Genomic DNA, 23,110 nt, shown 5'->3' on the forward strand with positions numbered 1-23,110 from the left:
GGAGGCGGATGCTGGCTCAGGAAGCCATCGCAGCACCAGGCAGCAGGACTCTCCCTCCGGGCCCGGTTTCTGGGGCCCTGGGGCAGGTGGCCACTGTTAGAGAAGCAGCTGGCTGGTGGGTTTTGGCTCCCAAGGCTCCCCCTGCCACACCTTAAGGGGAGTAACCCCCAGCGCTGAGATGCCAGACAGCAATGGGCTCGGACTGCAGGCAACCCAAGGCCCTTCCGCAAGGTGAGCACGGCCCAGCTCCCCTCAGGAGCCAGACAGTGGAGAGAGGCACAGGCACTGACCGGCCCCTGCCAGCCATCAGACCTATCGCTCCAGAGCGGTGGGAGACAGACCGGCACACTGCTCGCGCCAGGCAGAGCCACAAAACCATCTGGGTATGTGGACCAGACGCATGAAGAGCCAATGCTGCTTGGAGGGGGATGCAGCAAGAACGCAGGGGTCAGAGTTACCAGGAGGAAAGGATCTAGGGAGGGCCCTGCTTGGGCCAGGTGAACAGTGAGCGAGAAGCCCCTTTCTCAGCCCCACTCCAGAGCTCCTGCGTGCACCCCCTGGACCAGACCCTCCGGGCTCACAACAGCCAGTGGCTGGCCAAGCTGCAGCACTTTTTACTGGAAAAATCTCAGGCCAGAGCAACACAAACCCAGGGCTCAGCACAACTCAGCTCTGCCCCTCCGTGGAATGCAATGCAACCCCGCCAGCCTGTGCCAGGGGCTCAGGAGAGCCCGGAGGGGAAACAGCCCCTCCCAGCTGCCCTGCGCGCTGGGAGCCCCAATCAGCTCGGGAGCCCCAGCACAGAGGCATTGAGCTCAGCCTACAGAAGGATGCCCTTGAGGGGCTGGGGCCAATCTGCCCTTCCAGGAGAACAGAGGGAGCCACTAGCTGGAGCTTGAGTCAGCCCCAGGCCTGTTAAACACCAACCCCCCCGAATCGCGTCCCAGCAGGATATAAAAGTTAGCCTTTTGCCCCCCACAGCCAAAGGCTTGTTGGCAGGGGCTTGTCTCCCTGCCTAGCGACGGTTCAAATAGCCCCAAAAGCACTGGCTGGGGAGGGAGGGGGCAGAGTGACACTGTGGAAGTGGCTGGGTCTAGAACAGGACTGACTAGTGCCGTTCCCTGCCCTGTGCCTGGCCGGAGGCAGATCACTGCTCTGGGAGCTCACACTCTGGACTCCCCATTTGGGCGCTGTTAGACGAGTGCCATTTTATTAAACAGCTTCATCTGTCGTCCCCCCCTTGGGTTCCATCGCTCACTGCGGGATGGAGGCAGCGCTACCCGACCGCATCTCAGGTGACCCTAACCTGGCCCACCGAGTGCCTCCTGGCCTCTGCCCCCAATGCCCGGTTAGGCTCCAGGCTGAGAGGAAGGGGAAGGCCCTGCCTCAGAACCAGTCGCTGGAAGGAAGGAACAGCTGCAGACAGCTCAGGTTACACACAACTCCAACCATGTAATGTATCGGGTGAGTCACAACAAAGCCAACAGGGTAGTTAGTGTTACTGCTTCGGCTGCACACCAGACTTCATTTCACCTTACACTTCGCACAAAACAGGATTGTAAACACAGTGATAGCAACATGTAAACAGAACTCGGCTCAATTACTGCAAATCCCCATGCGCGTCCCACACTTCCCCCATGGGATAGTTACACAGGCTTCACTAGAAACACCCGGCTGTACCTGTCTGCCCCACCCAGCCTCGCTCAGACATTCGGGCTGTTCCTTTTAGTGCTTGCTGCGCACTTTCCTCACACCACCTTGGAGAATCCTGCATTTCATGCCATTTCCCCATTGGATGGCCAGTTCTAAATGATTCCAGGCACAGTTTCATTAGTATCTATCCCACCCCCACACACCCCTACAGTGCATCTATTACAGCAGACTGTGCCACCCAGAGGGCTTAAACACACATCACCACACCCAAGGCTATTTCCAACGAGGAAGGCAAGCGACTAGTCACACCCCGCACAAGGGAACAGGCACCTGCTGCCCTCCGAGCGACCCTATTTAAATCCTGTTCCCACAGAGGCCATTGCAATGGGTCCCAGACTTGGCCCCTTCACAAGGTGACTCTTTGGAGAGGACAAGTGCGGCTGTCAGGTCAGACAGTGTAACACTGTCCGTGACTGGGAGGTTCTCTGGGGCAATTATCTGCCATCTAACACTTGATCCGATGTCAGACTGTGTGGGAGTTACTTAGCATGACCAACCCTCAGAGTCCCTGGAATATCGGCTTTTACTAACTTTCGGTGCACAACTGACAGCCCGGAGCCCATCTTTCAGCCACACCAATCCGGCAGGGAATGCAATGCCCATGTCCCACAGAGTGGCTCCTACCACTCCCCTCCACTCCATTAGGAGGGGAAGAATGTGGAGTTTCACATGGGTCTGGTATCGTTACCAGCCGCCCCTGCACTTGGTGTCCAAGTCCCAGGGACAGTATCATCAGCCCAGCCCGAGGGGCAGAATGATGAACAGAATTTTTGGAACACTCTCCTTGGTTGCATGATTGCTAAGAATAGGCCAGCATTGGCAGAGGGAGAGAGAAAGACACAATCGCAATGGAGCCTCTGAGACCAGAAGAAGCAAGACAGGTTCCATAGTAGCAGATGCAGTTATCTGTGCACACAAACATGTGTGACAGAGAAGGGAGAGAAACACCTTCATGACTATAGGCTGCAGCTCCCGTAGGGACCAAATAAATGCCCAGGATGTCCTGCTTCCACCACTCCGGTCCATTATGGACTGACATCAGCCCGGCCCTCCCACACCACACGGACCGTCCCCAGTTCAAAGCAGGACTCTGGCACTGATCTAGTCAGAAGGTCTCTGAATCCAGGGCCTTGCTCTCTGGGTCAGCCAGAGCTGGGAATTTTGTGGAAGTCCAGCGATCGGCCCTTGAGGGAACTGAATAGCCCAAAGAGCCTGCCTGGTTCTCCACTTTGCCAACAACCCAAACAGCACTGACTGATTCTGTGGGGAAGGTCACTGACCCCAGTCCCAGAGAGGAAATAGAAAACACTCCCTGCACCACTGCAACAGCCCTGGGTGTGTTTGGCTTGCGTGCCTGGGGCACATGTGGATCTGGGCTGTTGGAGAGTTGTGGGAAAGCAGGTAAGTTCTCTTTGCACAGACAGCAGGGCAGACAAACTGCAGCCCCCATGACAACACAAAAACGTGCAGGCTGCAGGGTCAGGCTGTGCCAGGGTAAGCCAGTCCCTGCTGGCAGGCTCTGCAGGATGCTCCCCAGGTTCGAGTGGAGCATGGATGCTGGGTGCTGTTTTAGGTAAGTTAGGTGCAGACCATGGTGGGCAAATTCTGGGCACATGCCTGTGTCGAGTTTGAGAAATGCTGGGCCATTGCTGAGGAAACAAGAGACCTGACTCCATGGGCTGAGAGTACAGGCAGGGCTGGAAAGTGTGAGTGGACCCTTCCACAAAGCGTGCCAGAACCCATCCACCCAGCTCCCCCCGCACCAGGCAGCGGGAAAGAATGCTGCAGGCTAGAAACTGCAACTACAGACGGAAGGAGGCTACAGCCGAGGGAGGGAAGAGTGCTCTGTTGCCCCGGCTCCCTAAGCTAGGACGCAGCCAGCAGTATGGTGTGAGGAGAGCCCCATTCACAAGAACACCTCACTCAAGCACAGTAAGAATACTGCACATGTGGAAGCAACAGGGACTGCTCTGGGTTGCACATGGCCCCAGCTTTCCCTAAGACACCTCTGTGCATCAGTGGATCTCAGTTTGTTTAAACAGAGGCAGCAAAGACAGCAGACTCTTCCCTCTAAATTCTTCCCTCTCAGATTAGCTGGGCTACAGGCAGGCCGAAGTTTGCACGTCCTGTTCCTTATGCCATAGGAGGCTGTATTTTCCCTACAGTGCTTTACGGGAATCTGCCAAGGAGCTAATTACTGTACAATATCATAAACCAACACGTGATTAAATACACCAAGTCCAGACAATTCCTATGCAACCCCCATTGTAAACACATCCAGCACTAAACAAGCTGTTTGCTTAGGGCGAAAGGAATGACTCTGAAGCAATGTCAGCTAAGCTTGCTACAGGGACATCACAGCTCTCCACTTAGCCTCAGACAGATACTTCGGGCGCTGCAATAGAAGCTATTTTCTCAGAAGCAGCACATCATGGCAGGGGAGCTACACACAACTTCACAACACAAACACAGGGGACAAGGGCTAACCACAGCACAACACACCAGTATTTGAATCTAACACTGCTCAGTTAGGCTGAGGGGGAGGGTCTAATCATCCAATTTTCCTTCACGGATGTTGTCAAATGAGAACGGGAGAAACTTGAATCCAGTGCCAATGTAGAACTTATTCTGGAACTCAACCCTGCAAAAAAGACAGAGAAAGAATGATCAGCAGCAGCTATTTACAGTGTCAGAAGCTAAGCGGGGACTGCCTACCACCTCATTAAATCTGCACACTGGGACAGACAGATGAAATGAAGCTTTCAGCAGGAGGGTAGGGATCAAGACCCAACCGAACTATTACAGATTTCTCCTCTCCCCCAGCTCCTGGGCAGAATGAAGAAAAAACTGTCAAAATGCTGCTTTCATGGACAAAGATCAATTTTACACAAGCAACAAACATGGAGAGAAATCCATGAAGCTGGTGTCACTTGGAACTATTTAGATGACAACGAAAGGAACACGTGTCTCCTACAGGATATTGTTTCTAAAATCACCACATTCTATAGATTACATTTATACACACCCTGATCTCATGGTCTTATGCTGGGGCTTCCCATGGTAAAAAGACACCCCCCAAAACCCACCAGAACGCTGAAAGAACAAAACAAGTGAAAACCATCAGCATCAGCTGTGTACATTTGCATTTCTCTCATGCTGGGGGCTGTAAGAATGCCTGCTGTCCTCATCTCTCATTGCATTTTTCTTGAAAAATTAAAAAAAGATTGAACCAACAGTCAGAGGCAATCTAGAGACCCGCTCTGCTCCAGCCCTTGGGAAGGGCCAGGATGGTTCTTTGCAGAAGATTCTTGAGGGTTTTGTCCAGTTACGCTTTAAAATATCCCGTGCAAATGAGTTTCCACCAACATGCCTTGGAAAACTGATAGACCATGTCATTAGGACATTATCCCCAGACAAAACTTCCCTCCTTGCACCCTTTGCCCGCCTTGGATGGAGCCCTGAACCCAGGGGGAGCCTGCTGTTGGGTCAGGGCCTTAGATCAAGCCTGGCACAATGGGGCTCTGATCTCGGTTGGGGCTTGGAGGTGTTTTGACCTGAACTAGTGGTTTTCTCAGAAATTGGATCTAGACCTGCCCAATCCTCCGTAAGCTGCAAGTCATCGTATTGGGAGCCCTCGTAAGCTTCAGGCACAGTTATCAATGGAGGTTCTGACACTGTCCTCAGCAGGTTATAAAATAAAGCCATGCTGAGCAGAATGGCCTTTCCAGGCTCTGACACCCTCCAGTTGGAGCATTTGGTCTCCCACAGATTGATGCCAACATGCTGTAATGCCAGTAAGTCCACATGATCAATGGTGGCTCTTGCTAAAGTCAGGATTATTTCAAAATGGTACAAAAGGGGACAAGAATATTACACAGTCCCCTTCTCCCTCAGGCTACAGAAAATATGTTACAGTGAATGAAACACTTCATGTTTGAACTTTTCTTATTAAATACTTTAGAAAGTGCGGGGGAGGGAGAGGGAAGTTCTAGAGCCCCCTCAGTCAGTCATCTGGGTTTAGCTGTTGAAGCACATTTTCCCTGTCCCTCAAGGGGTGCTCCTGGAGAAACAGAGATATACACGTTATCTCAGAACCTCAGCAGTAACTTCGCTTTTTTGTTTGTTTTCTCTAATAAATAAAATTGGAAAGGAATGACCCTGGACAGCTGCCTGAGGGTCAAAACACTGCCAAATATGGAAAGAAAACCCATGATTCATAATGAAAACAAGTGCAGTGTTTCTGTGTGCCCCATGAGAAACACTTTCCATTCTCCTGTCCACTGAAACCAAATCGGCACTCTGAGGAATCAGCTGACTCTCTCTCAGGAGCTCTAGCAGAATAATTTTTCAGCATTATTGTAGGACACATTTTACATGATGAATATTTTTTAATGGAATAAACTGAAAAATGTCAGAAGGACACTGGGAACATTCTTTGGAAAGCGACCGAATTCTAAAAGTCCCGAGTTACTACCACGATACAGCTCACAAAGTCACTGACAGCCCAGTCTGCAAAGATGACACTCTCCTGACAAACATTTTGCTGAGAGAGTCTTCTGTCTGCCTGTGCACACAGGAACCGAGTTCCCTGCTAAGGAATCCCTGGGATGAGCAGCAGTTTCCGCGTGGGAGTGAAAGCTTCGTTGCCAAGGTCCTCGGGTTTTGCAGGAACCCTGCCAATAAGCACCCTGTGACTAATTCCTATTCTGGAAGCACGGGGAAATAAGAGGGAGAGGGGTGAGCATTTGGGTCCCACAGAGAATCAAAAGTAGATGAAATTGTAACCATGACTGCTAATCTTTCTGATCCCCCTGCTCAGGCAGCTCCTATCAGATATGCACAAAGTCCTTCTCACCATCTCAGGTACCCTGAGTCTAAGAGAAACTGCTGCAGCACAGGAATAGCGGGGTGAAGTAGATGGGGATACCAGGTCCCTTTCATTTAACAGAACACCAAAGCTGAATGAAAGAAAAGTTCCTGACATGCTTCTTTGCATTTGCTCCCAGGAAGGGCCAGAGCACACGGCTCTGCTTTGCAGCAGTGGATGCCTGCTGCTCCCAGGTGTGCTTGCTTCACTGCATAACTTTGTAGAGTCTCTCTCGTTTCTGATCAAGTGCCATGCAAGAATTCACTAAACCATTAGCTCTGCACTTCAAGTAAACAGGGACTTTTTCGGTTTGTACTAAAGCCCCAGGACTTTCCCTGTCAGTTTTCATATTAACAGGCCTCTCCAACCAACTGCTCGTTGGCACAGCACGAAATCCCCAGGAACTGCAGGGTCACAGGTAAAGTGCTTTCCCCAACCTGAGATCATCTACAAAGGCGTTTTGTTAAGCCATGAAGTCAAATTTTTATGCTTGTGTATAAGCTGCATCCTAGTGCCTAAGTGGGTGCTGAAGTGTTGATTTAGGAACCTAATTCAGGGCCTGCCCTTGAAAGAGGCGCCTGCTTTGCTTTGAAGTCAAGTGGCCCTTGCCTGTGGTTAGATTAGTCAGGATTATTCGGCCAGGCTTTATCTTCAGCATGGCTGACCAGCCTTCCTGCACACAAGCAAAATGGCGATACCCTTTTAAAGCCATCGCACGCAGCTTATGGTCACGAGATTTGCCTGGCGCTCAGGGCCTTTTACAAAACTCAAAACAAAAAATAGTTGTGAACCAGTGGGTGGGGATCTGGGTCTCACTACACCCATGTCTGCCCACTGGATTCCAAGCTGAGTATGACTCGCAGCCCATCCATGCCTCCTGGAAAGTAATACTCCCCCTCTGGTGATGGAACATCAAGAGCTTTGCAGGGCAGTCGGTGTGTGCCTGCCCATCCGTCCTGACCTCAGTTCTCAGTTTACAGCTCAGAACAGCTGGCCACAAAGCAGCACATTAATATTCCTTTTCATTTCTTTTACACAGCTGTTTGCAGCGTACCACGCTTGTTGGGAATGAAATCTATTTTGACATCTCCATCCAAAACTGTGATCCTCCCCCCCAGGGACACCTCCATTTGGAGCGATCCAGACATTGTGAGACTTAGAAGCAATTAATGCTTCACGGCCAAAAGGGATATTTAAGATCCATGTCACTGTCCTCCAATGGGTGAGCAACAGCACATTCTATGAGCATTTGTGAATCAGTGGCACACAGCTCAGGCAACACAGAGCATGAAAAAAAATCCTCTCCACATGCCTGGAAGAGAAGCACCCTGAGCTGCAAGCGTCTGCCATTCGAGTTGTCTTATATACTCAGAAAAAAGAACAATACACACTTGGTGAACAAAACCTTCCCCAAAATTCAGCAACAGCTGCCAAAATGACATAATTCACTATAAACTAGCTGACCTTCCTCAACTTGGACTAGGTCTGGGTTCTCAAACTGGGGGTTGGGACCCCTCAGGGAGTCGTGAAGTCATTACATGGGGGGGGGGTCACGAGCTGTCAGCCTCCACCCCGAACCCCGCTTTGCCTCCAGCATTTATAATGGTGTTAAATATATTTAAAAAAAAAGTGTTTTTAATTGATAAGGGGGGGGGGTCACACTCAGAGCCTTGCGTGAGAAAGGGGTCACCAGTACAAATGTTTGAGAACCACTAGGCCAGAGTATTGCTGGGGTGATGGAAATGCGTCTGAGACTCTAGCATGGAAATGAATTGGAATTAGCTGCTCAGGCAGTGCCTGGTCATTTTACGGAGTTTCTGCAGCACCAACAATGAGGTGGGTTAAATATCGCTCAGAGAAAAAGTTTGCACAGCTGACTCCATCTTTAATCAAGTTTCCTACAATAGTTGCAAGGGCTTGGAACCTCCCTGTTTTGTAACTTTAACCAATATATTTAATACATTTGAGATGGGATGCAGATGTGTGGCAGCTGGTTAACAGATGAGGTGTGCCATCCACAGGGTGCTGCATGGGATTAATTCACTGGAGTAAGGGATGAGTAACAGGTTGGGAAAAATGGATGCTTGAGTGACCTGAGCCAAGTCCGAATTGCATGGTTCCCCTGGAAAATTAGCAGGTTGCAATCCATTAGTTCTAGTGCTTCTCACGCCCTCAGCCTAAAGCTGACAGCATGGCTGCTGAGATAATCCTCTCTCCTGCAACAAATGCCAAGCCAAAACTTTCAACACCCCACCCCGCCAGCTGACCTGACTTCTCCTTCTATCTGAGTCATGCTGCTACCCATCCGTTCCACACTGAACCCAAGGAGTGCTCCTAGCCCTGGTCACAGGGAGCTTCCACACATCCTTCCCAACTGGAACACACCAGCATCCTCCAGTGACTTCCTGGCCAACTCCACAGCCACCCCTGGCATTCTAATGGGTGGGAAGGGGAAGCTCTCATTTAGCAATGCTAATTTACAAATGCCAGGTCCTTGGGGGTTGGGTGATCACAGGCCTCTGGCACTAGATAAGCTCTGTCTCTCTCCAAGGTTTAGGAATAGGGGTTTCAAGGAAGTGAACGACATGCCCGGCTGTGTTTAAGCCAAACAGCGATGCCAAAAATTGTATTAATGAAAAGCAAATACAGATATAAAGGAGATATTTAAAACAAGCAGCCAAGTTACTAGCCAAAAGGGAAATAAAAGTCATAGCCTGCATTTCCAATACAGCTGAGTCAGCAGCTTTTCATGCTGCAACGAAGATCTCTTAATCATAGAATCTCAGGGTTGGAAGGGACCTCAGGAGGTATCTGATCCTGCTTTGAGCAGGGGGTTGGACTAATCCCCAACTAAATCATCCCAGCCAGGGATTTGTCAAGCCTCACCTTAAAAACCTCTAAGGAAGGAGATTCCACCACCTCCTGGGTAACCCATTCCAGTGCTTCACCACCCTCCTGCCGAAAAAAAGTTTTTCCTAATATCCAACCTAAACCTCCCCACTGCAACTTGAGACCATTACTCCTTGTTCTGTCATCTGGTAGCACTGAGAACAGCCGAGCTCCATGCTCTTTGGAACCCCCTTTCAGGTAGCTGAAAGCAGCTATCAAATCCCTCCTCATTCTTCTCTTCTGCAGACTAAACAATCCCACTTCCCTCAGTCTCTCGTCATAAGTCATGTGCTCCAGCCCCTAATCATTTTTGTTGCCCTCTGCTGGACTCTTTCCAATTTTTCCACATCCTTCTTGTTGTTTGGGGCCCTAAACTGGACACAGTATTCCAGACGAGGCCTGACCAATGTCGAGTAGGGGGAATGATCACATCCCTCCATCTGCTGGCAATGCCCCTGCTTACACAGCCCAAAATGCTGTTAGTCCTCTTGGCTACAAGGGCACAATGTTGACTCATATCCAGCTTCTCGTCCACTGTAATCCCCAGGCCCCTGTCTTCAGAACTGCTGCCTAGCCACTCAGTCCCTAGTCTGTAGCAGTGCATGGGATTCTTCCGTCCTAAGTGTAGGACTCTGTACTTGTCCTCATTTAATCTCATCACATTTCTTTTGGATCAATCTTCCAATTTGTCTCGGTCTCTCTGTATCCTATCTCTACCCTTCAGCGTAGGGATAGGATACAGGGGGAACTAAAGATGTGCAAGGACGATATCGCTGCCAAAGTTTGAGAGCTTCATGTTTCAACAGGTAGTTAAACATTAGTCAAAAACACATAGTCCAGGTTACTGATGAAGGAATCTGTATTTTCTCAAAAAGTACAAAATAAATCTTCTCTAACTGGGCGTGACACGCAGACCTCACATTAATCTGTTTTTCCACAGCAAGGCATATGTTAAATGACAACTCTATTCCACGAAGACTGAACGACCCACCCACCAGACAAAATTCCAGATAGGTGACTCCTCTTCCCCAGCTACAAACAGCCAACTAATCTGACACAAAGCTCTTACAGAGCTGTTCCTCCTAGGACAGCTGTACTTGGTCCTATTGTTCTTTTGAGTTTCCCTGATAGAAAAGACAGCACTAGAAGTATGTGGATTTAATGGTTAGACTACAAAGGAACGCTCATAGGAGATTATTTGGAGACCAAGAAACTTATGACTGTTCCACAGGGATATGAGTAACCCAAGTGACAGTCTCAGCATAGTACTTGAGATCTCATTTTATCTTGCTAAATTGCTTTTCCCATTGCCAAACTTTTACGAGCAGATTTGCTCTTACGGAGTTTACAGGTTTGAGGCACTTAACGTTTAGGGGAAATAGGACTTCACTCCAGAGTTCTGCTTCAGTAGTTTCTCAGTAAATGCTCTGCAGTTGTTCTACACAACAACTGTGTTCCATGTTGTTATGGCTACTTCTTGGCTCAAGAAGTCCCACTGTCTCCTCTTAGCTTGTCTCCTACTGGGATGGGCCCACTTTCCCTGGAGTGTTTCCATGAGCTTAATATTTTTTAAAAATTATACTTAAGAACTAGGTATTGTGCAAAGCTCCATTTCAGCTACGTTGTGGACAATATAAATCACACCTGGTCTGACCCACTGATTGCAGGGGGCTTTCAATCAGGCCTTACCTGCGTGCACTCCGGGCATACGTACAGAGGCTACGACTGTTCAGCAGAAGGGGTGTCTATTTTAAAATATACCTGCTTCGTTTATTTCAGTCCATACTTTCAGAATATTTTTCTTGTGAAAAATCAGTTTTTTTTAATTTTTAAGGAAAAGATTGTAAAGATTTTTTAAATAATCTACCACCTCTGTACAAATATGTGACCGAACGTTACAGCTCAGAGGAGGAGGAGACTTAGGCCTGCTACTAATTCAAAGATGCAGTTAAACATCTGAAGAATCAGAACATCGTGTACAAGCTAATGCTCTGTTCACTGTCTGGCCCTGTCTGCTGAGATAACTCACTACAGTGGGTGCAAGATCAAAGATCTTTTCATTGGACTTTGCTGTTACATACTGTCAGTGACCGCTGTGTGAGGACAAGGAACACCAGCTAGAACCAATGGGCTCTAACGTAACCGATGTGAAATTTTCTAGGCTGGATGCCAGGAAAAACAGAAGCGCCACCCAACAGCCATTTTCAGGAGTTGCAGACAACTGTAGCAGAGATCCCCTCCCTACATAAGATGGCTACGCTTTAGAATTCCTGTATGAATCATGACTGTGTGGTTTGAATTCTGAAGATCCCTGAACATACTGGAAGGCTTCAATATGCACTTGGAGACTGTGCCATTAGGGGGTGCAAAAGGACTAAGTTTTCATCCCAAAAAGAAATCAGAGGAAGTCCCAAAAGCTGCAGTTGTCATTACCATCACATTTGATTTCTTACCGAAAAAAAAAAAAAGACTTCAAACAGTTTTATTTCTTCTCCCTGTCTAGAAGACACACTGGGTTTGGCTTTCCAACCACAGGACTGCCAGGGCAGAAGAAGTGATGCCATGTTAGGTGCTCCTTGCAAATAAAAAAAGAGCCCTGTGCTCCTACTTTCAGACTGTAACTGGCACATTTCACAAAAGGAAACAGACAGAACTGCAAGCAGGTGAGCTCGGAGCAGGACCAAACACCGCACAAGCTACATTTGCAACTTCGCTTCCTTCTTTTGGCCAACCATGAAAAACTCAGAACTGATGCAGTAAATTACTTGAAGGGGATGGGAGAGGAGGAGAGTTACTCACAGGCTCTCCTGTCTAGTTCTAGGTGTAGCTTGAGGGGAACCCAAACACTAGCTCCATCAATTCCTGTTTTTGTCTTGTCCCTTTGATCACACCAGAGAGCCAGTCACACTGGAATTCCAAGTGCAATAAGCGCTCTTTAAAAACAGGGACAAGGAACTCACTCTGGACCTGGGTGGAGAGAAAGAGATTATGCTCCACTGAGTAATCTCACTTCTCTTCACTTACTGACTCCCTGAATACACACAATCTGAACTGCTAACAAACAGCAGCGGCGAATGTATCTTCTCTAGATGCACAGAAGGGTAACATTAAGGCTTTGTCTACACTGCACTTTCATCAGTAAAACTCAGTTGTTCAGGTGTAAACCCGCCCGCCCCCCCAAAACAAACAACAAAAAACACACACAGAACGACAAGAGTTTTACTGCCGAAAAGCGCCGGTGTGAACAGTGCTTTGTCGGCGGGACAGCCTCTCGTGTGGATGGATTTATTTTGTTGTTGGGAGAGCTCTCTCCTGCTGACAAAGTGGCTACACTGCACACCTTTTAGCAGCTGTGTCACTAAAAGATGCGTAGGGCAGACATAGCCTTTCTATGTTCTGAGCAAGTTAAATGTAAGGAAGGGTGTGACGTAAAGAACAATGGACAAGTCATTTGATAGTAAACAGAGGAAACACCAAAGAGAATCTGGGTACGCTGGCTGTGTAAAATCCAGTTACTGGATTGGACCAATGGCCTACAGCTCAGAGAGCTCTTAACATTAGATTTAAAAAATTCGAGTTGAGTTCCAGGAAGAAAGTTTTGTAGTTCCAGATTCTGCCTTGAAAGCCACAAGGCAGCAAGAGAGAACAGTCAACACACCGAACGCAAGAATCAACTTTCTTAAGACAGCCAGACCCCAGTTCAAAGAGCTACTTCACTGCCCATTAAAATGGGTGAAGCAGCAAATTTGCAGCTAACAGACTCTTCCAGTCAGGGCTGACTGTGACACACCATTGTCATTTGTTGCTGGGAGGAAGGTGTATATCTACGACAACCACCACCAAGCTCCTGAAAGAGAGAAACCCCTCCAGGTTCTCCCGCTACAACCCTCTGCATCTGTTAACTGCTACAAAGGGATCAGTAACAGCCTCCTTCATCCCACCTGCCCCCACTGGCTGCGGTCTAAGCAGGGCTTTCTTTCACTTTAAGCTGAACGGAAAGGCACATAATGAGTTACTCAAAGAATCAGGGTTTCAGCCGTGACCTCTGCCCAGACCACTGGCTCAATCTCTCCTATCTCAAAACACAGCTGTCCTTTCTGGAAACAAGTCTACTTCTCTTGCAGAAGAAAGGGCCAATACAGACAGTTCTCCTGACCCCAGCACAAGATCTGGATAACAAGATCTTGATAATGATCCTCCCAGGCTGAGGTGTAACTGCTATTGTTCTGTTTTCCTGAGAAAGGATGAACTAACAATATTGCTGGCTGCACATGGAACTGCAGTTATCAATCACGATGTAACATTAAGGAGACAAGAGAAACAAATGCCATTATCAGGCAACACAGAGAAACTGCTGAAGGGCCCAAACGCTCCATACCCCAACACAGGCTGCCAAGAAAGGTTTAGCTGGTTTCAGTGGAACTTGTGTGTGGCACAGAACAGTTATGCCAGCTACTTTGCAGTAATGCCTAGTGACTTAACTGTAGAAGATGGGAGTGAGGACTATTACTGGGACCAACAAAGCAGAAAATAAGGTTCCTAGCCTCCATGAGGTTTGAAAACCCTCTTGCTGCCAGTCTGCTGCTGTAGAACAAGCAATTAGTTTAGATACATTCAGTACTATTATCCACACAATGTCCCAGCAGCACCAGGCAACGCCAGGTTCAGCACGCCATTACCAACTCTCTGAATTTTATAACTAAAGCCTAAACTTTGCTTGGGGTGGGGTGGGAAGTGTATATAGCATGATGGTGGTGGTGAATTATCAGTAATCGTCTTGCTTATAGCAGCTTTAAAACCTCTACGTTCTAGGAAACTTACCAGTGCAAACGGAGCGCATGAAGGAACGCCGACAGGCCCTCCATGATCAGAAGGATTGCCACAGTCAAGGTAGCGAAAGCAACAAATATGAAGAACAAAGCAAAACCTCCAGCCAAACTTCTCACACTGAGGCCAAAGTGGATCACCATGGTCCAGAGCACCTCGGAAAGCTCTGCAGGAAGAAGGGCAGGAAGAATGCTGCTCATTTCAGGGTGGTTGTGAAGGGAAGTTTTATTTCACTGAGAGTGGGCTCTAGGTAACATTCCAAAATAACTATTCCCACCCCGCTGGGACTGTTTCTAGCACTGCAGAAGCCGGAAGGATGGTTCCACTTGAACAGGAAGTGCCTGCAGCCAGGTAACTCAGGACTTGAACTCCAATTCCCGGCACAGGCTGCAAGGCCAGAGCTGTCACTTGCTCAGTGCTTTAAATTCCACCCACCCCTCCTGAGCCCAGGATGCTCTTCATAACCACAGCTTGCATAAGCAGGCTCTGGGCAGCAACCACTCCTGCCTCTTACTACAGATACAGTCACCCACACAAGAATGGAGCGACACTGCATCTGCCGCACCACATGAGAGCAGCAGGGAACTTACCAATTAAGCTTGGCCAAGGATATATTTTGGTAGGCTGAACAATTCTGGTCTATGAAACTAACACATGAAACCGATTCTTCACACACAGACCATCTCACAGGTTGGCCAAAGCACAGCCCATGAGCCAAAGGTGGCAGCATGGAGATCTGCAATGGATTTCACTCATCCAGCGTGCAATACTTCATCCTGGGCTTTGAAGTCTAAAGAGGTTGCAACTCTTGTGTTAAAGGTGAAGGAAGCTGCAATCTGCTCCATTTTATGCAGATTCCTTTGGGCTCCTGACAAGTTATCACTGCAGCCTCCACCACTGAACTAAATTTGGGTGACATTGTTACAAGTGCCACCAGTCTATACACACTATGACACACTGAGGTTCAATGACAAGCAAAGGCTAAAATCCTGATTACCCCAGTCAATAACCCCTGCCAGCCATGAGCCCAGCACAGCCTGACCCTATCACACTGACCAAACACACTCCTGTAGTCACACCCTCCATGTTACTGTAATCATCATGTACAAAATATGCCTTGTGAGGTATCATTTGAAAAAAATAATATCATGGTGAAATATGTACAGCAATATTACAGAAAAAGTCATGAAGATGAGCTGAAATAACTGAAATATGTTTATCAGACAAATCTGGGGAGGGGGTAAAGCTGGTTTCTCAAAGACAAAATACAAGCTGACCCCTCTCACCACATGTCAAAGTTGATTGCCCATCACCAGGCAACTGGCTTTGCTTTGGCAGCAAAGCGAGGCAGGAACTGATCGATTTTCATTTTAACAAACTACATGAGATTCCATGCCTCCATCCACGCATCTGGAAAGAACTGACAACTTTGTGAAAGATCCTGACTTGAAAATTTGCAGGGAACATGGTAAGGACAAGCTAGACTTGGTTCAAGGTCAAACCAAGTCTTCGCTACTAGGAAGCGTTTTATTTTTCTCTCTATTTCTGATTTTAGCACCTAATACTTGTACTCACTTAAAACCTCTCTGTAGTTAAACTTGTTTTATTCTTTAATCAAAAGAAATCCAGTGTTGTGTTTAAACAGAATTGTTTGGTAACCCCAATTAAAGTAGCAGACTGTTGTACATTGACCCCTTACAAGGGCACTGGACCCCCAATATCTGAGCTGTCCAGAAGGCTGGGCCATGCAGAACACATTTTGGGGGAAAATCTAGGACTGGGAATGTGCTGAGATCACCCTACAGGTAGTAACCAAGGCTATGGGAAGCCAGAGAGTAGCTGGTGTTTGCTGACAGGCTGCTGGGCTCAGAGTGGCTGGAGCAGGACTGCAGCTATACACATTCAGGGTGTGACCTGCATGCTGTTTGTGAGCAGCTCACACCGGGAGCTACATCAGTGAGACACTGTGAGGCACCCAAGGTTGCAAGGCAGGTGGTAACAACCCCTCACTGGTCCGGAGTGCACCCCAGAACACATGACACTCACTAGGGCAGTTTCTCTCCGAGGCACATACACACATGCCTAGGCCATCTCCCCAGGACATTTTTGTCCAGGTTGATCTTGAGACACTGATCAAACCTCCAGCTTTGGGAAAAGATAGATACTTACGTGCATGGGCCAGGCTGAGCGCCCAAAGCCGCAGGTAGGATGCTGTGTTGGAAATGCATCCCAGGCAATACTCAATGGTATGGATGGCCTGATGTACCACCGTATCCCCAAAGTCAAACTGCAGAAAGAACAACAGAGCAAAGAGGGAGTGAGAGCAGCTGCAAGGCAGCTGTAATGAGCAAGAGTTGGCAGATGAGGGGAGTGGCACCACTGACTGGGGCTATTACACAGGCACGATGGTTCGGCTCTTACTGATCATTTCTTCTATTGGCCATTTGGATACAGATCATTTAGGAAGAATATCAAATAGAATTTCACAAGTGCGGTGAAAGTTGACACTTTGCTAAATCTGAGAAACTAATTAGAAATAATCATTCAACACTGCAATTTGTAGACTAAAAAAAAAAAATGTTGACTTTCACATGACAGGCAATGAAAACAGTTATGATCGGACCCAGGATTTTACCAGGAAAAAACTGTTCAGTAAAAAGTGGTTCTGTATGAACACACTGGTAAGGGGTATCTATTTCTAAAGAGGAGACGGATTACAAATACGGTTTTCCTTCTCCACGGGAAAGAGAAATGTATGGAGAAAAAAAAAAAAAAAAAATCAGACAAAGCCTGAGACAATACTGCATCTTTCGCACTGCTCTGGGAACAATGGAAGCAATCCTGTAAGAGCAGGAACTGGCTCTCTGTGAAAGAAATAATGCACAAAAAGTTATCTTGAAAATCTCATCTCTGCTTCACTTTTTCCATCTGCAGACTCTATGCCTTAGAAGCATCTTTGGCAATCAATTCAAAATGATTTCAAAATAAATGTAGGATCGTTTGCCACACTGCAGCTTGGAAGAGAGGCCCATGTTTCTGCATCTTGGCGTTAATCCATGCACCGTGAACTTCTCCAAAGCACGTTAAAGGGGATGAGAATTTTCTGACACTGAAAGGAATACAGCATGCTATTTTTATTCTTGTTCCCCCCTTAAATAGCCAAAGCAATAAACATTTCAAACAACTATGTCAAACTAGCTGTCGAGAGCCCAGATCTCTCTCTTCACAGGAGCATAAACTGCAAGAATTCCTCAGCAAAACCTGCTCTGGTAAACAGAGTCCTCTGCCCAGCATGTACAGCAAGTCAGCGTAAAATAAACAGAAACCAACAAATATTTAAACAATAAATACAGCACACGGCAGAGTTCGTGAATAACTGCCAGGGAGATGACCACTCCTGTGCTTCAACCCAAAGGCTCTCGTGGGATGGCTTCGGCAGAGTTCCTGCAACCGTATGGGTTATTTTTCACTCTGCTTCTTTAAGAAAAGGGTTCGTGTGCCTTCATATCATTCAAACATGATCAGATATATCTGCATTACGCCTATTTCACCAGCTCTCGGATTTATCCCTAAGGGCAACAGCTTTCTTAAAAGATCTACGTTCAGCAAAATTTACAGAAGCAAAGAAAAAAAGTGTCTCACTGCGAAGTTTCCACAATTCCATGGCTTTTATGCACACTGACAGTTGTTTCAGAATTACACATTCCAGTTTTACTATTACACAGCTGTTCCAGTTCTGAGGTCCTACCCTGATAAGGTAGTAAAATAAAAACAGCAACTTGATAAAGGAGAGATCTGAGAGTACACCATGGTGGTATGTTTAGAATGTCACCACTCTCTGTTCTAGGGGACTTTGCCCCACTCCACACATTAAAAATTCACCTCAGTCATATGCCTGAGATGCACAGGACCAAATTCTGCTTCTAGTTACATGTGTGAACTGCACTGACATTACTGGGGTTACATACGGGGAACTAGAAGCTGGAATCTGACCCTTTAGGGCAGGTCTTGAAACAAGTCAAGAAGTGCTAGTGTAGGGTGAGATTATGCACTTAGGCTTCTCTGCTGCACTGTTTGGATGAACTGAACATCCTTGTTCTTGAGGGTTGAGAAGAACTCTATAGTTATTTCACCATCAGACCAACTTCTGTCATTGTATCAACATTAGTTACCAGAGCCCCAAACGTTATAGGGCTAGATAAAAATGTAATGATCTAAAAGGTCTTGTGGGAACTGGAATGGAAAAGGAATTTCTATTTTTCTTGGCTGTGTGGAGATGATGGATCTACACTAGTGCATTCCATCATCATTTGTTGCTATGAAGATCAAGACCCACCTATAACAAAAAAAATCTGAGGAAGGTTTTGTTGATGGTGAAGTAACCCATATCTTTATCATTGTATGCACCAGCTTTCTTGGAGAAGAATGTGCAAGGGCCTTTTGCATGGACACCCCACATACCAGTCTAGTTCACTTAAAGCTAAAACAAGGGCGAACAAAGCACCCAGGTACACTAACAGCACAGATCCATGAACAGAACAACTGCTCTTAAGGTTAACAAACTGCCTCCCAAGAGACAACCTGTTCCCTTGGCACCGCTACAGTCTGGAGACACCCACCCAAAGAGAGTAACTTAGCATATCAACTCTAGGACCAGGGCAGGTAAGAAGAACATGAAGAATAATGATGGTTTTTCATATCAAGAAGAGCAGCGAGGCTGGTTAGATTTCACAGTCGGTTCCCAAATGGTATTTGATACTTCTCCAACTCTCAGAGAGCCTAAACTATTTGTGTTTGAATATGAGCAATTCTCACTCCTCTTTTAAAGAGAAAAATATTGATTCTCTTGTCATCAGTTAGTCCAATTGTGTGTGTTCCAATATTTGGCTGCATCTGTTTAGGGCAACATTCAGTCAATAAAATACCTAGCTCTGGATGATAGCTGGGGGGAGTGTGCGAGATCTATAAGCAGTTTGTAAAAAAACCCTAGACTTCCCATAGACCGTTATATCTGTTTTGTCAAAGTGTTAACAAATTGAGTCTTGCTTCTCCGGCAACTCTATAATAAACAACATTTAGAAGTCCCTTGTAGATCTTTTGATCAACAGCTGTGCAGGTTAACTGAGAAGGATTTGCAATCTAAAAATCAAGGGAAATAAGAAAGCAAACAATTTAAAAAGAGATGCAGCAATTCAGACAAGGTATTTTAAAATGGAGATGATATTGTATGGAGTATTAGAAGTGGCCAATACATATAAACAGCTAGATCTCATGGAAAGACAAGTCACATGGCATGAAAAAAATCATGTGTTAATTCAGCAGATGATTTACATTGCTGGGAAATGGCACAGATACGTATGAAAGCAAAGCTGGCTGTCATCTTACCACCTCATCCTCTGCAGGCTTGTAAACATAAATTTACATTTAGTGCTGAGTCTCACAGTCAGAACATTAATCATGAACACAAGTTTAATAAATCCCTTATTCACATGCCATAGTTAAGTGGTAGCACTTGGTTAGCACACGCTGTGCCGGCTGCGTAACGCCTATGGACAGGGTAGTGGACTGCTGTTCTAATAGGCAGCAGAATGTCCCCAAGATGATAAATATCATTCTCCCTTTTTCTCCCCAGGTGTGATAGAAAAAGCAGGGCAGTTAGGAAAACATGTTAAAGTGAATTTGGAGAAGAGTTGAGTACTCAAGAAATACAGCACTTGGATTTATTTTAAAAACACAGGCTTATAATGGCAGAGAGAAAGAAAGAAAGAAAGAAAGAAAGAGAGTAACTCAAATAATAAATACACAATTACCATTTCAACTGGAGAGTAAACTGGGTAAAATGCGTCTGCAGCAACTAACTAGATGTTACTGTTTAGCCTAAGGGGCGGTGGGGTGGGGGACGACTTGCTTATCAGATACCCATTCCTTGTAATAAGAATTCAGACAGGAAGGGCCACATATGTTCCTTGACCTGTGCCAAGAACTTTCACTGATGTTAATAGTCAGGAGGATGAGTGGAAGGCAGCGTGAGGAAGCAGAAAATTAGAACGGATATTAATTTCTACTGTTCCAGTTCCACTGGCAGTGTTGGTACCGAGTTAGGATCTTAGAAGCTAGTAAATATATTAAGCAGGAAATAAACTCTTTTCATTGCCAGCTTTATAGTTACGAAGTAAAGGATGATCAGACGCTTACCTCATCCCCATCTTCAGAATGGGTAGAAAGCTGGTCATGCTGAATGATCTCTGCATCCTCCTCAGTTGGTCCATTGCCCACCCGGATTCCACCGAAGTTGTGAGTTCCCTAAAATGTGAACAAAGAGGAAGAGCAGAGTGTTGCTGTGGTTTAGTGAGACACTTGCGGAAGGGATCAGAGAATGCATTTTGTACACCTCCAGAAAGCAGCAGCAGCAGCTCAAAGAAAACCATATATTAAATGTTAAGAGTCAAGGCACAAACATGGTTCACAAATGGAATATATTGCTCTTCCTGATTGAGTGGGAAACATGCTCATAACTGCTGAGTCTGAAAAACAAACCAATTTTGAATTAATTTTTGATGTTATAAAGCTTTACACAAAATAATTTCACCTTTGACCAAGAGCCACATTCTCTCAAAGTGACAGATAGGCTGAAATTGACGGGTTTTGTGCAACAATTTGGTTAAAAATTTTCAAGAGCTTTCGGAACTCCTGGAATCTTTGAAAGAAAGACAAGTACTGCTGTATATTAAATAAATCACTTACTGGCAAATAGCGAAGCAGCATTATCCCACATGCTAACAAACATATATGCTTGCTCTGCACCAATTTGTACCAGGCATGCCCACACCACACATTGCCACGGATGGGGTTGGGGTGGGAATCAGACTCTCTCTTACATGGAAGTTCTGAACTGTGCAAATGATTTTTTATAAGCATCTGTTTAAACATTCAGTACTTAAGACACAATCTTTCTTTGGTTCCTTCTCAAACATTAAAGGTCACACTTAAAAAAAAAAAAAAAGAAAAAAAAAAGACGGTTCTAACTTCACTTGGTCTTAACTGATCAAATTAGTAAAGTTAGGGCTGCTTCATTTTGCACGTTAAAGTGTAATCATTGTTCAGTTACATTAAACCTGTTACAGGCTTCATACTCCAAGCAAACGACACACACCATCAATAATGACACAGCCCAGTCACTGTTTGACAGGTTCTCTTACAATGCCTGAAAACTCCATTGTAAGTGGAATTTAGGAAGACAATGAAAATCTAATTTGCACTTAACCTTATTTTCAGGATTCTAAACTGCTAGCAACCAACCTTTGCACACTGTAGGCAGATTTCTATTTTCATTCAAAAACACCCAGTAACGTGGAGTAAAATACTTATTGGCAATCTGAGACTCTACTTTATATGTTCAGAACTTTAAAATTTGAAGGACCTAAAGGGTGCAAATATAAAATGCAGTGAATATATGATGTGACCTACAACATTAGCATCTGCCCTTACAGAGTGGTGCATTTAGCAGTTATAGGTGCATATACTAAAGGTGATTTTGGAAAATTCCCATAGAACAGGAAACAAGAAGAGTCAATTGGATATGATTTATTCAGGTGCTCCTCTCTAATACCTAGGTGTCAGAAGCATTTCAGTGTTGACACAAACAAATATTTTGGGGGTATGAAATGTAAACATGGCTTTAAATTCAAAATATTATAATTTAAGGATGACTGTGAAAAACAAAGAAGATTAAACAGTGTCCTCCATCTCTGCTTTCATAGTTCATCATGATTCTGGTGATACAGAGCAACACTCTAACATGCTTGCTTTTCTCACATTAATGCACTGATTATCAGTACAATGCACTTATAAACAGACTGGTTTTCAAAGCCTTGTTTTTGTCTTGATACGATTTATTGTCAGGCCAGGTGTCAAACTTGGAATGGATTTATTTAATTCTTGTCAGATTACCTCCAAATACACTCCAGACATCTTACTTTAATAAAAACAGAAAACAAAATACAGAAAAATGTGACGCACATTAAGACAGTAAGAAGTATACTTCAAGGTAAGAGCGAAAAGATTTGTGTTTCGATTCTGTTTTTGAAACTCGTATCAAAGTGGACCAAAACTGAGTGTTAGGTGGTGTTCTGTTAGTCACATTTCTAGGCACTGGAAATTTGTAGACACGAGTTATTTCATCAAACAAGATTAGCTTACAGCGTTTTCTCATGCACTTGGCTAATGTATATTCTCTTTGGGCTGGTGTCAATTGCTTTAGCTCAGCTCATATTAATAGAGCCATGACATTTTCCATCACATGGGGATCTGGCCCTCTGCTGTGCATTGGATAGGATTGTGTTAGAAGAGGTGTGTCAATAGCCTCATTCACAGCTGGTGTTTTTACACACCTAATACATTTGATGGATCTCACACAAACGCAATTTTCCAGATGTTTCTTAACACTCCTGAAAGCTTCTTGCAAGGCTATTATTAAAGATTTGTTATGGAAATGTTTAATATCTAAATATTAAACCTGATTTCAGTTGGTCACATAGTATAAGGCTGAATGAAAAATCCAATTCAGATAATTTATTTGCATGGATTTAGTCTCCTTGGAGAAAGAGGCCACATTTCATGTGCGTGACAACAACTTGAAATATGTCCTTCTGGTGAAGCAAGCCATGAAGGCTGCTTCACTCACTAGCTGGCCGTGGACTCTGGACATGGATGGTAGTTAATAGATTTACACACAGCTCTGTTTGGTACACAGCTATTTCACAGTAACATCAGATTCTACAAGTCCCCATAAAGAAGCAGACAAAAAAAAAAACA

The 23,110-nt window shown here is 45.7% G+C and overlaps 1 protein-coding gene across 8 annotated transcripts in view; it reads right to left on the reverse strand.

The window, feature by feature from the left end:
* Positions 1-1,427: 1,427 nt before the first annotated feature.
* Positions 1,428-23,110, reverse strand: part of ATP6V0A1 (ATPase H+ transporting V0 subunit a1) — a 50,347-nt gene continuing 28,664 nt past the window's right edge. For 5 of the 8 annotated variants that reach the window (XM_032772781.2, XM_032772780.2, XM_032772782.2 and 2 more), the window contains 5 exons: positions 20,492-20,599; positions 19,682-19,699; positions 16,466-16,583; positions 14,291-14,462; positions 4,180-4,354 (listed from right to left, as the gene is read on the reverse strand). In XM_032772781.2, coding sequence (XP_032628672.1) covers positions 4,261-4,354; positions 14,291-14,462; positions 16,466-16,583; positions 19,682-19,699; positions 20,492-20,599 — 510 coding nt within the window. In that variant the 3' untranslated portion in view covers positions 4,180-4,260. Of the gene's footprint in view, positions 4,355-14,290; positions 14,463-16,465; positions 16,584-19,681; positions 19,700-20,491; positions 20,600-23,110 lie in introns of all 8 variants that reach the window. The other 3 variants (XM_032772786.2, XM_032772783.2, XM_032772779.2) reach the window with 2 other exon arrangements.

Source organism: Chelonoidis abingdonii, chromosome 21, assembly GCF_003597395.2.
Source record: "Chelonoidis abingdonii isolate Lonesome George chromosome 21, CheloAbing_2.0, whole genome shotgun sequence".
NCBI lineage: Eukaryota > Metazoa > Chordata > Testudines > Testudinidae > Chelonoidis > Chelonoidis abingdonii.